General features: G+C 36.8%; 1 protein-coding gene across 8 annotated transcripts in view; it reads right to left on the bottom strand.

Moving 5' to 3' along the window:
* The window catches only part of PLEKHA5 (pleckstrin homology domain containing A5), a 166,396-nt gene that overhangs the window by 31,024 nt on the left and 121,296 nt on the right, over nucleotides 1-14,076 (bottom strand). For 5 of the 8 annotated variants that reach the window (XM_027654879.1, XM_027654902.1, XM_027654922.1 and 2 more), the window contains exons 9-12: nucleotides 9,391-9,859; nucleotides 7,828-7,911; nucleotides 5,048-5,167; nucleotides 4,311-4,364 (exon numbers count right to left, since the gene is read on the bottom strand). In XM_027654879.1, the coding sequence (XP_027510680.1) occupies nucleotides 4,311-4,364; nucleotides 5,048-5,167; nucleotides 7,828-7,911; nucleotides 9,391-9,859 (727 nt within the window). The remainder of the gene's footprint in view (nucleotides 1-4,310; nucleotides 4,365-5,047; nucleotides 5,168-7,827; nucleotides 7,912-9,390; nucleotides 9,860-14,076) is intronic. The other 3 variants (XM_027654932.1, XM_027654940.1, XM_027654913.1) reach the window with 2 other exon arrangements.

Raw genomic sequence — 14,076 nt, 5'->3', positions numbered from 1 at the left:
AGAACTGGAAAAGTAAATCAGTTAAATGGGACACAATGGCAAGTCCCATGCTCTAAATTAAGGTGAAGAGAATACCTATGTTGTGTTCTTCAAGCATTATCATAAGTCTGCTCTCAAATTGAAGTTGGACACTATTCACACTGAATAAATAGCTCAAGGTAAAATAATTGCTTGTTCGTAACAGAAGCAAGCCTTCATTCTCATTCATTTCAGAAAAAAAGAATATTATTATTGTACAACAAAGGACAGATTTTAGCTCCTACATGTAATATTATTATACTCATAGAGTCTCTCCAATTAAAGAAGTCACAAAAATTGGAATTAATAGATTTCCATAAGCAAACCAGTGTCACACAGCAACGCAGCAATAAATCCAAATAAAATCCACCAGCCTTGGATTTATAATTTTCTACTTCTAGTGAATAACTCTTTTCTCCCCAGAAGTGATGCTTGATCTTTGCTTTTTTCTCTACTGATGTACTACATAAAAGCATTTTCCAGCTGGAAACAATAAAACCCCACCTCCTTGACAAAGGAACTATATGAACAGCTACTTTATTTATGAGTGAACATCTCAGTGGGTATTTTGTGTTTTCAACTGTCAAGCCGAACTATTGACAACTTTTCTCTTCCTTCCTTTTCCTGAATTCTCTTCTGTGTTTGGTAACACCCTACCCAGATGACATTTCAGGATGTGCTGCTCTGGTGGCAGCGATCAGCTGGAACAGTGGCTGCCTACCAGCACAGTGGTAATAGGACCTGACCAAGCTTTTCTCCCACCTTTCCTCCGTTATTTAATACTCTGCCCAAAAAAAAAAAAAGGAAGGAAAAAGCAGTTTTCCTTCCTGTCTTCTTTTTACAGCAATTCTGCCTCCATGCAGTCTTTTTTTCACCCTAGAGAGTCCCTGTCCTTGAGCCTCCCTTCTTCCTCTGGGGAGTGAAAATTAAAAAAAAAAAAAGGCAGTAAAAAGAACAGTGGTGGCTGTGTCAGCCACTGTACCTTTTCCAGATGAAAAATACATGTAAGAGTAGTATCCTATATGCTGCTAACATAGGACATAAAATTTTAGGCTGAAACACAAGATACCAGATGTAATAGAGGATTATCTGTCAATTCTATCCAAACCTGCTTGTACTGTTCCAGCCTTCCTTAATTTACTGCCTTTTCCCAGAACCACCTTCAGCATGTCAGAAAGAAGGTGCTGAAGAGGAGAAAACAGAAGCAAATGACCAAGACAGTAAGGATGTTGGCTGTGGGACCTTGACTCCTTTATTTGACAACTTCTTGTTCAAGTTCTGTTTATTTTTTAAGCACCCTTTGAAAACTGAAGGAAACTAAAAATGAAAGTACCAGCAGAATTATTTTAACTACTTAACACCTGAACTATTTACATGAATAGCTATTTCAAAAAATTGGAGGGAAAAAAAAGGCTAATTGAAATGAAATTTAGTAAAATTTCTACTGTGACAAACCTTTGTGGGAAATGCTGAGATCAATCAGACAGCATGCATGGAGAGTTTTACACAGATTGCATGAGCTCAGTGGAAAAGGGCTTTTCAGCCCAAGAAAAGTTTTACTATCAACATAACATTCAGAAGCTTACTAAAAGACTGGTGTGCTGGAATTCTTGATAATAACAGAAAGATTCAAGTGGGACCTCCTGCCAAGGTTTTATTTACAAAGGAGAAAAAAGCGTGTCTAGCCTGTATTTTAAAAAAAAGAAAAACACCCTTATGTTCCTGCTTTTCATTAATGTTATTGTAATTACTGGGTACAAATAAATTATGGAGATGGCAGGCTTGGATTTAATAATACACAGTAAGTGATCCTTTAAAATTCGCTAATATGTGCTCATAACATCCCACAGTGGCAAACAAATCATCATTGTTTGCCTGAGGTTGCTAGCTATGTCCACAGAACTGCTTCCTAAACAGCAGATGAATCCCTCTCCCAACTCTCTACAAACCCTGAGCCAGCAGAGTGGTTTCAAAAGAAAAGTGTGCTGGACAATCATTCTTTTGGCCATAAGACATCAAAGAAATCATATGGTTGGATATATGTGTGCCAGTCTCTTTCATCTTTTTTCTTTCTTCCATCTCTGAACTCCAACAACAACAACAAAAATTCTGAAAGCGTAATACCAAAACATCAGAAAGTGTAACATGAGAATTTCGAAGCATCTCCAAAGGAAACAGCAGCACAAAAACGAAGCATGATTTCAAAAAGGTGATGGAATATGCTTGATTTTTGATAAGAAAACCACCTAACCAGCAGACAACAACTTACTGCAACAATATAAAAGTAACCCTCCCTACACATGAACTTGAGTGTGCCTGAAAATTCACCTGTGTAACCTCAGTACACACTTACTATCTTTGTGACCAAGAAAGTGAGAGTTGAAGATAACTGGAGTCCCACCATATGTTTTAGGCAAAGCAGGTTTTGACACTATTTTCAGAGATCAAATACAAGTAAAAATACCTAATCTAATTACAGTGGACACTTAAAATTCAAAGAGGGAAAGTGATTATGCATACTGGTTAAAGATGCAGCTGACAAGGAGGAAAGGCCTTTCGATTTTTTTGGTTTTTTTTTTCTTTCCAACATAAAGGAAAATTGACATTGGACAAAGTAATGAAAAGATATAAATGTGATACCACCCTAGAAGTAGTGATACACAAAGTAAAAAGACTCTCAGGGAGATTAATTTGCTACAGGTAGATGACAGTATTATAAAACGAGAGAAAAAAAAAAAACTGATCAGAAACTGGGACAAGTATTCCAACCTGCTCTTCCATGATTTTGTGTTTAAGGTAATATATTTTAGACTCGATAATGATTTCTTGTGTTAAGAAGTGCAGTGATTCCTTGCATCTCTGGTATGGGTAATTACGGCATAACTATAAGATGTAGACATTTCCTTAAATTAATGTTTACCACACCAAATTTCTAAATTTTATCTGATACGAGTAAAAGGAAAATAATTTTTACCACTTTGCATGTTGCACAAAGGCAATTCCCTCCATTTAATCCTGCCCATTATACTCACAAGCTTGGCTAATCAGGTAACAGCATGGTACAGGGTTTTACACTTCACATTGACTGTTATCCTTTCTTGGCAACAAATTACATTGAAGACAGAATCAACCCCCTTATTCCAAATCATTATAAACTGGAAATATTTGAGTCAGATGAAATATTTTGGTCTAATATAGCAAGCAGTTTTCCCCTACTGTTTTGGACCTCCTGCAACCCCTTAAGTGAAGCAAGACAGAGGTGTTTAGAAATCTGTTGCAATCAAATTAAATTGCTCAACATTCACACCTTGTTTTCAAGAGATAGTAGGAAAATAAAGTCACTGGGTGAGCCAAGTCCACGTGAGAGTGTGTATGTCTCTGTGTACAGGTGGGGCTTTTAATAACTCACTGAAATCCCATTAGAGGAACATGTAGGATATAAATGTTCTAACAGCTGGTTTTAAGTGTAAGGCTCAAAAGTTTCATTCAAAGACAGATTATTAGAAAAAGAAAAAGCCACAGCGATTTTTACATTTTTAACCAATGGTCACCTAGCTGCTTCTTTTTCCTCTAAGCACTTATGACTGTCTTTTATAAATGTTAGCAAAAAGAAATGCCATTTAAAAACTTCTCACATGTACTGAAATCTCATTTGATCATGCAACAAAGCCATAAAGAGAGGCTTGTGATATCACAGTTCTTCACTTGGCAACCAATTATGTTAGTGAAGATATAATTGTATCCTTACTTTGTAAGTTATGAGAAACTGTAAAGAAGTAAAATCTTATTCTTACATAAATCTTCAAGAATTAACTGAGAAAAATATGAGAAAATGAGCCATGTTATGATCTGATTAAAACATTAAAACATTTTCTCTCTTTAATTTAATGTCCCGCAGAAACATCTAACTCTCCTTAATTTGGAAAACAGAAATTTTCAGAAGTATAATTTTTTCTATAAGTTGCATGTGTGTCATATGAGCTTGGAAATAAATTATGACTTTGGTTAAAGAAGGTAAAACACTACAGTTAGTGTTATTGTAAGAAAGAAATGAAGAACAGAAAAATTAATTGGTAAGTTGCTGCTGTATTCTGACAAATTTTAAATTGAGGGGGGGTTTTTTGCCTTATAACATTTCAGATTCGTTACTGATTGAGATATTCCATGCTATGGGCATCCTCCAACTTCATAAAAAGCACTGAAAATCCTTCTCCCCAAATATTTCCAGCTTTGATAGGAGCAGGTAAAAAGCATTAAGAAACTCAAACGCACAAGAAAATTGCAAATCCCACCTGGTGATCCAAATATATAGCATTCCTTTGAAGGTGATGTGAAAGAATCTCATTCTAGTAGGCAGCAGTCAGAGGGCAAAAGGAAAGGGACAGAAGGTGCAGAATGCATGAAAAGAGCTTTAAAAGATGTAAACTAGACAGTGATCTGTTTTATGCAGAAATATAATAATGTTTTTAAACTGCTTTTTTTGGTGAACTGTTACAAGTCTCGATCCCGAAACAGAAGTGATGGAAGTTTACCACAAATTAGGCTATGAAGCACTATATCACATTTTCTATTTACATCAAAATATAGTAAGCTCATATAAATGCCCACTACACAGACAACTATAAACCCTTTGATAAATCTGTGTTTTAAGCAAGTCCTGCTGTTCGCAGACATATTATGAATAAGAAGATATCTGATACGAGGCAGTATAAATAATAAATTCATCTCACGATATATCACTCCCGATTTTTTTTGGTGATATCAATAGATTAAAAAACCTTTAACTACAACGTATTTTAAAATATCCCCCTGCAATTTTGAACTTGGCTCATTTGGAAAATCCCCGAAGTAAAACCTCAAAGGGTTAATAGCAGAACATCACATACACAAAGAACCAAAGTTACTCTATTCTACTCGCACGACAGTCAGAAAAATTTTTCACCGACAAAAGTACAAAGCAAACTTTTGATTAATGGATGACTACAGGTTAGTGAGAATGGTACATGACACACATTGCTTTATAGCTGACCTTTGGGCTGCTGGCCTCAAGTTTTAGTTGCATGAGCTGTGCTAGTGTGTGTTCCCGGATACTACTCAGTTCAGCTTGCTGCCGTCTCAGCTTTATTAGCAGCAGCGTGAGCTCCTCTGGCTGAAGGAGTGCAGTGTGAGAAGCCAAAGAGTAGAAAAAAGGTTAATTGGTATCCCAAACAACACTTAAATAAAATAAGGCTTCTGAGTATCTTTCTTACAAAAAAAAAAAAAAAACTTTCTACAGTGATACGACAGAAGAAACACCATTTCCACCCCCCCTCCCCCAAAACCGACCACTTTAAAATATATAATGAAAGGTTAACTTTTAACTGCTCAAAACAATTTGATACTGCAAATGCTGTAAGAGTAAAATGTTCTGTATAAAGGACAAAAATAAGGGAGAATTTTGCAGGACAAAGTCTGTGCAGTCCTCACACTTCCTCTGACGTGCACATCAAATTGATGATACTGGCTTAAGAGGAGGGGGAGATAATTCTAGCTCTAAGGATATCATTATCTGTACATGGACAGCCATTTGAGCTTGGTGAAAGAATCAAAACATGCCCTCGAGAAAGTTTAGTTTTTAAAATGATTCTTCAAATGTATGTGTCAAAATTGAGAGTAAAATAATGAAAAATCCATCTTAACTGAACTGCCTCAGAAACCATCACCTTTCACAAAATAAAATTGAATGAGTATGAAAAAAATAATTTTCCATCACACCTTTCACAGGTCTGAGGCTATCAGTTATTTTATTGCTTTATGACTAAGCTGTACAATAAAGCTTAGTCATTGCTTGGGAAGTGATGAGGACCAGCGTTTAAACCCTAAGATTATATTTATTATGGAAATAAAGTCACACTCAAATGGGTATTTGTCAGGTAATTCCACACAGATCAAAGAAAACAAACCACTTAACGAGTATTTTTTGTTATGTTTGTTTTTGCTTCTGTTTCTTACACTTCTCCAGAAGTCAATCTTACAAGAGGTTAAATATTCACCCAGCATTTTGACTTTCTCACAAGTTCTGCGAGTTAAATAAAACCCAAACACAAAAACCTCCTAAACCCCAGCTTGCTGCCTCCCAAAGTCACAGAATTTCCCCAAAGCAAAGAAGTAAAGAAAAAAGCTCCAGAGAACCACATATTGAAACACTGAAAAACGAATACCAGTTTCTTAGAATAAAGAGGAAACATCCCTGAGAATAAGCATGGCACTGGCACCGTTGTGAGCTGGGGCAAGAGTAGCCCACAAGAGGGAGCAAGGGATTTCCACATAGCTTCAGGTGACAAAACCATTTGCTTTGAGGGAAAACCAACACCAAACCCAAGTTGTCTAACGGCAGTTTTTCTTCTTACAGTACTCTTTCAATACCTGGATTTAAAATATTTAATTTCAGAGAGTAAATGTAAGAATCTAGACTGCTATACAAGGCATTTTCAAGCTCTCTCCAAAAATAAGTGACAGTGCTTTCAGTCTGAAAATTAACATCAATTCAAAGCACAAGACATCTTATTTTTAGGAATATGAGAACTGAAAGTAGCATCTTCAAGCAAAAGAAACATTGATCCACTTTTTCAAGGTCAAAACTCCTCTCAGTATGTTCTGCAAAAGCCCAGTTTTAGTGCATTAGGAATAAAATATTTAATGGCACTTAAATCCAATGTTTGCAAGTAAACCTTTTTCCAAAGAGGAGCCCATCAAACCGTAATTCCTACTCGTCTCTAGACATTCCTAACACTGCAAACATGTTTGATGATGCTGCAAATGCATCAGCTGCAATGTGATACAGCATTTGATACAGCTCTTGGGACTCTGGCAACAACCACAACACAAAATTTTCTTCAGAGCTACCTACGGGTTCCCTCCTCTGGCTCCTGCAACATTCATGCTGTGGGGGCAGGATTTCTGGTTTCCACAGGCAGAAGCTTGGACCTTCTTGTCCCTTACTCCCCTCATCAGCCCAGCTCCAGCAGAGCTGAGGAGAGCAGAGGGGGCCCTGAACCCAAAGAAACGTCTCTAAGGCAGCAGCTGCCCAAGGCCAACCCACAAATTCCTGAAGGTGCCAGAGATTCGTGCTGGGAAGTGCAAGAAACAGGGACTGAAGCAGTGGAAGGATTGACTGCGAGTTGCTGCCCACAGTGCGATTCAAAAAATAAAATCCGTATACTTAATTCATAATTCTTGAAATCAGTAATTTCACATGGACAGAGAAAGATTATGGAATGGAGGTAAAAACTGGTAAAGCAAATATATAAACTGAGGACGATATCTTAGATTTGGGCTGAGTCATGTTTCAGTAAGGAAGGCGAACTGTATTCACCAATATTACTTTGATGAAATACCTTCAGTGAGAATTTCAGCTCTACCACACTAAAATGGGAGATGTCAGAAAGGCCAATTATACAAAACACAGTTTTAGTATCTTTCAGATTTGCAAAAAAAGCCGAACTTTACTTCTAGGTTTTCCTAAATAATTAATGGAGAAATAAGTGTTCTGTGATGTATTCTACCCTCTCCCAGGAAGTTCAGTAATGTATCAACAATGATTAAAATATAATAAATCTGTATTTCTCAAAGAAAATCTTGACTCAGCAGTTACATGATATTCTCAGCATTCAGTGGAACCACAGATTATTTCTTTACTTGCTATAAAAATCTCTGATAATTAAAATAAAGGCTACATTTAATGCAAGCTTTGAATACAATAAGATTTCTTCCTATTTAAAGAATTGTTCTTAAAAGCCCTTGATGCACAAAATAAAAAAACCAACTCACTGTTTTGCCTTGGAGGCTCTGAGGAGTAACAGGCTGTAAACTCAGACCTGCTGGCATCGACCTTCTGTCAGGTACAAAGACATGCTGTACAAAAAACAAAATAGCACAGTATGATCCAAAGTTATTTCTAAAGACTCAAAAACTTTTAATTGCTAAAAAAAAAAAATTCAAGCCAACTTCACACTCATGAAAATTTGCTATGATTTGTGCCAGTCATGCTCCCTGCTGATCTACTATGTAGGACACTCAAGCAGTCTACCTCTAAATTTTAGAAATACCCCAACTTTCATCATTTATTTAATTAATGTTGCCTGACTGATAGTCTGTGCAAACAACAATTTTAGTTTTCACCTCCCATTGCAAGCCATTGAAAAGCCTAAGATCTCTATGAAGATGGGGTCTAAATCTTTAATTTAACCCTACTGATTTCAAATGACCAGTCTCCTAATCACCCAATCTTCAAAACAGGTCTGTGTTTTTAAGCTAACAGCAAAAGTTGGTTGTGTAACTAATGAAATACAAACCAAACAGCTTGAAAAACCGAAGGGAAACATTAGTATTGCGTAAAAGATACTAAATATGCAATGAAATACTAGCATGAAGTGTTTGAGAAGGAAAAGATATCAGGAAGCAAAACATGGCTGAAAGAACAAGTAAGCACATGCTCTGCTGCACTGACATGGTGATATTTGTCACACCTGTGAGAGGCACTGATTACTAAATTTTCAAAGCAGTTGAGACACAAAGGATGTCAAAACAAAATGCCTCCCTTGTTGACAGAGACCTGAAAACTTTGAAACCCAAGACTTAATAATCAACTCTAAATTGTTTAAATTGCTTTAAGATGTAGTTACAGATTTTTTTAGCCTGCATCAAGAAACAAAGACACCGAGATAAAGTTTTGGGAAAAAACGCTCAGGAGCATTTTACATCAACTGAAGGAGTAATTTTTATGTAATTATTTCCAATCTATTAAAAACCACGATAGCACAAGCATGACAACTATAGCAGAGCCATATACAGCACCCAAGTTTACAATTCTCCATGTCTCCCACTCACTGGTGAAGACCAGCAGAGTTGACACTAGTCAGGCACTAAGGGTGTGTGTATTTAGACTCCGATCTTTAGGGATCACCTTAACAACTCAAAGACATAAAAAGAAACAATATTTTGTCTTCTGCTGGAACCCGAGGCAGCTAAACTTGTGGCTGAAGAACAGAAAACAGCACATGGAAAGAAACCTGGGATTTCGAGTCCTCTTGGAGTTAGAAAGGGGAAAGACTTCCGTACACATACAAACTATTCTGAATGATTTGTCTATCGACTCCTTTTTATTTTCTTTAGAGAAATGTCAATACCATGGACAGTAATATTAGCACAGCACGTTTTCACCCAGCACATTAGAAAAATGCCTTTTTACTACCATTCTCCATGAAAACAGCGATTCCGCTTAAACGTCATTATAATAAAATATATGCAACACGAGTTTTACAGTAACCACATACTTTTTAATAAACATCCTCATAAATGAGTTTTTTTAGCTATTAAATGAAGTATTTTTACCTTGGTATGGTGCGCCCTGTGCCTGCGATCAATGGTCACATCTCCCCTTTGCACCGGCGACGACACTTCCGACCGGTAGGTCCGCTGTGGGGAATACCCCTGGAAACCAGCGATGGAACCGTGAGAGGGTGAGGTGGGAATTGAATGCATGGTCTGATCGGAAATGTTAATCATAGTTTTCGGGCTACTTATGGTACTGTGCCTAGTCAGAGTCGTCTGCTTGTTGTAGAACTGGCGCTGCTGCCACTCGTAGAGCTGCCACATCGTGTCGTCGCGCATCGACCTCCGCTTCTCCTCGGCGCTGACAGGTCCCATGGCCCTGTCGTAGGCCGAGGGTGCCACGCTGCAGAGGCTCTCTGGACGTGTCTTGCTGTTCCTTGGCAGTGTTCTGTAGCCCTCTGGGTAGCGGGGTAAGGCTTGAGGGCGATGGCTCGGCATGTTCCTTGGTAACGTCTGATAAGAGATTACGCTGAAACACAAATTTTCTTTTCGTCAGTGCACAGCATTAATATCACGGCAAGGTTAAGTTTTTCAACATGGGTTAGGTTTATCTAGCTGACTCTGACCTTTTTTAATACTTCAAACACCATTTAAAAAATGGAAGACAAGACAACAATTAAAGAATCAGTTGTACTGACAACACACTGTAGCAGCTGAAACTGGATCCCTCTCTCTCCTATTAGCTCTTGATATAATCTGTATTTCATCTTTTCACCAGTCTAGTATATCAAGTTTATATCATATTGTCCAACTTATCTATATGCTGGATAGGTCAAAGTTTTTAAAGCTTTAATTTTACATCCACTGAAGGAGTAATTTTTATGTAATTATGTCCAATCTATTAAAAAACAGGTGTATCTGTTTTGATTTTACTGAATTATGTAAAACAAGGCTTAACACGGAGGGGATTGGGTTTTTTACAGTTTTCATGGTTTAACAACAATTGAAGATGGATTCTGTTACCTTTCTAAATGTCCTAGAATATAAGTAATTGCATGCAGACTTTAAATTGCATGGTGTACCACACCAAGTTTTAACAGTTCTACACTGTTTCCATATAAGCCCATTTGAAATGTTCTCTTTTCCAAAAGTGAAAAAATATCCTGTTGTTTCCCTAAGAAAATCTTGAGCAGTTACTATGGACATTAAAAAAATAGTGATTCTTCTAACAGCAGACCAAGGAAAAACTGCACCAATTGTTTAAAGAAATTATGTATTGTAGTTGTCAAGATTAAGTCATTCCGTATCAGCTATTCAAGCAAAACAAACGGTAAATTATTTCTTTGTTTGATGATAACATTGTATTGCTTTTCAACTCAGATATGAATTCAAAGGCTTATTCTTTAATTTGTTGCCACATTAAAATTCTGGACTGCTACAGTCATTTAGCAACTTTCAGCACTAGTTGAAATGCAGAATTTTCCATACCGAGTATCGACGCGTGCCTAAGTGTGACAAAGCACTCCTTGGGTTTTTTTTTTCCAGAGGTCAAAATCTGGATCATAAACATTGATTCATTCATCCCTTATCTAAAACGCAAATGAGGTGCTCTTAAAACCTTTTGCTACTTATCATGCATCTGACAGATGCTTGCTGGGAGACAACTCAAACTGGGCAGGATTCAGCCATCAGAGGGCAGCAGCTTCCAGCTACACCCCACACTAACTCCAACTAAAATCCCTGCCACCACCAGGCACAAGAACCTGAAGATGGCTTTGAATTGCTCCAGTGCCACAAAAAAAAACATTAAAGAAATGGTGCAGAGCAAACGGAAAGGTAAACCAGCATAAAGCATATTCGATCCTTATGGAATAGCTATCAAGGTAATTGATGATGGTAAAACCCATTTTTCACTGAAAATAGTTAAGCTGAGTATTTATGGTCACCTGTTACATTTTGGGGATGAAAACTGCTATAAAGAGCTTTATATACAAAATCTGCTACAGTTTCTCAAGCTTTTCAAGAATTAATGAAATATTATCCCCATTTTGTAGATTGGGCAGCTTTCCATTCTCCCAGGAAAATAAAAAGGGGGAAAGAGATTCTAAGTCCTAGTCTTTTGCTGCAAAATCTGCTTAAATACCTCTAAATTTCTGTAGTAAAATACCATTAATTAGAAGGCTTTTTTCCATCTCCATGTTTAAAAACAAACAAACCAGATGCTTCTGAGCTCCACTTTTAACTTTCAAAATTTAAGTGTAGCTATACCCCATAACAGGTATAGTGAAGCTTGACATTTTCATGAAGATATTTGCAGTTACACCCACCTCACTGACTAAAGCTCCTTTCTTGTTTTATTAATTAAATGAGCATTGTAACCCTGTTGGCTCCTTTAGATACCCTGAACCACCTGAAGAACAGCTGTCTGAAATTCTTACTATGTTAAAGATAGCAATTTAAAGTCTGCATGCAATTACTTATATTCTAGGACATTTAGAAAGATAACAGAATCCATCTTCAATTGTTAAACCATGAAAACTGTAAAAAACCCCAATCCTGTCAGTGTTAAGCCTTGTTTTACGTAATTCAATAAAATCAAAACAGATACACCAATGTACTGTTGATACTTGCAAAAATACCATTCTAGTCAAATCCAAAAACTAACTCCAGACAGCACTGCCTTGCACACAAGGGGAAACTGCAGCAGCTGGGTTTGAGGTTGCAAAATATTTCTGCATCTGTCATCATAAACAGCTCCTTATAAATGCTCCCATACGGAAAAAAGGCTTCCACGTTTGTTCATAGACTCCTTATAGACATCTTCAGGGGTTGTCTCTAGGCTTACTGTTGGGTAGCAAGAGTGGTTCTGGCGTCCAAGTTGGACAATTTGGGAAAGCAACTTTGCTGCTAAACCTTTAGGGGCTCAGTTCTGCGATGACTGGAACCTCAAAAAAGACCTTCATCCTGAAGAACAGAGCTACCTCCTGGCCCAGAATACAGAACTTCCACGTGTGAATTAAGCAAAGGGTGGTACAGACTGAAGACAGAAATCTGGTGCATTATCTAGGATGAGGCTTATATGGGCAAGGTGAGAGACAGTCTCACATCCTGGGTTAACAGCAACATAATACCTCAGAGTACCATGCAACTCTTCTGTATTTTTTCTGTATTTTCACATCTTAAAGTCCACTTAAGTGAACCGCTTTTGATGAAAACATTTACTCAAAAGTGACTTGTGCAAAATTGAGTCAATAAAATGATACCGAAGTGGAATGTGTTCATTTTTTAATTTAAAACACATTTCTTTTTGGTTTTAAAAAAGGTTTGTCTTTCCCAAGGCAGCAATTGTCTTTATTCCTGTGGCTCTTAAAAACTAGATGGTGTCTAGATCCATGGAAATGGCAAATAAAAGCTTCAAGAACTAAAACCTACATTGTCATCATTCTCATTTTTTGGGTAATTGAACTACTACAGGCTCAGCCTATTCCTCTAAAAAATTAGGAGTTGTATAGTGCACCTTTTTCATTCCACATTGAGGACAGCTAAGAGTTCCTATTTTATATACAGTTATTTAATTGTACCTATTTGTTGACATTTAAGCATTCTTAAAGTGCTGATTTTTTTCAGACTGACACCAGAGATACTCAGTTTGGTCCTCCATGATTTCTCTAACACAAGAGAGATAGATGAAATGGAAAGTAGCTTTGTTAGAAGTCAGCAACTTTTCCCCTTTAAATAAAGACTACTTTATTCAAAAATTCAAGTTATGAGTTGAACAGGTCTTACTACAAACAGCCTTATTAACCTCTCACCCCAACCTTAGGCTTTAACATAAGCTGGTGCTTATTTCTACTCTAATTCTTTAACTTCAATTCTACTTCAATTTCTGGCAATCTGAACAAAAATAAAATTTTAAATTTAAATGAAACCACATTTAAATAACATCACTATATATATACATTAGAAAATTTGGATCATTATTCAAGGTCACTTCCACAGAAAGCAAAAAAGGTAGCTCAAGGCCAATTCTTTCTCAGTTTGCAACTTTTATGTAGAACTGCATTTGAATGCACATCCTTTAATGCTATCAATGCCATCCTTATTTAGGCAACAAGTGTTCCCTGTAGTCAAGAATAAAATATTGTTAATTAGTAACATATTGTTAATGGCACTTGCTTGTATTTGATTCCCACAATGAAATCAGTTTTAGGGCTTTTATACTTGTTCACAATTGAAAAATAGCCAAGCTATTCTAATTTCTACTGTTTGGTTGCAAGTTTTACAGTCCAATAAAAAAAATTAACTGCATCAGAGAGCCTTCTTGCTTCTCATTATGCAAAGATGCATAATAAAATAAATGTCAGGGTGTGCAAGGCACTGTCTGCACTGCCAGTTCAAACTCGATCAAACTACTCATGTTGGGTATTTCATGAAACAACACATTTAACAATTCCTAATTATATCTAATGAAGGATTAAAGGCAACCAGGAAATTTTCAACCAACTCTGGCAAGCAGAAGTCAAGTTAATGGAAATTTTTCAAGATTTTGCAAGAACTGAAAAGCCCCCAACCCATATTTTGAAATTTGTACAAAACACATTTTCTGAACTTTGTTCTGTCTTAAACTCTGCTCTGCCATCTATCTCATATACTCACTCCCTAATTTCCAGCTCTTCAAAATTTCTCCAGTGATAGCATCTCCATACTTCCTATCAAATGTAATATTAAAACCTTTTATATTTTACT

This window comes from Corapipo altera, unplaced genomic scaffold (genome assembly GCF_003945725.1).
Source record: "Corapipo altera isolate COAL_440 unplaced genomic scaffold, ASM394572v1 1, whole genome shotgun sequence".
NCBI lineage: Eukaryota > Metazoa > Chordata > Aves > Passeriformes > Pipridae > Corapipo > Corapipo altera.
Note: the sequence above shows the minus strand (reverse complement) of the source record. Positions and strands in the feature narration are given on the sequence as shown.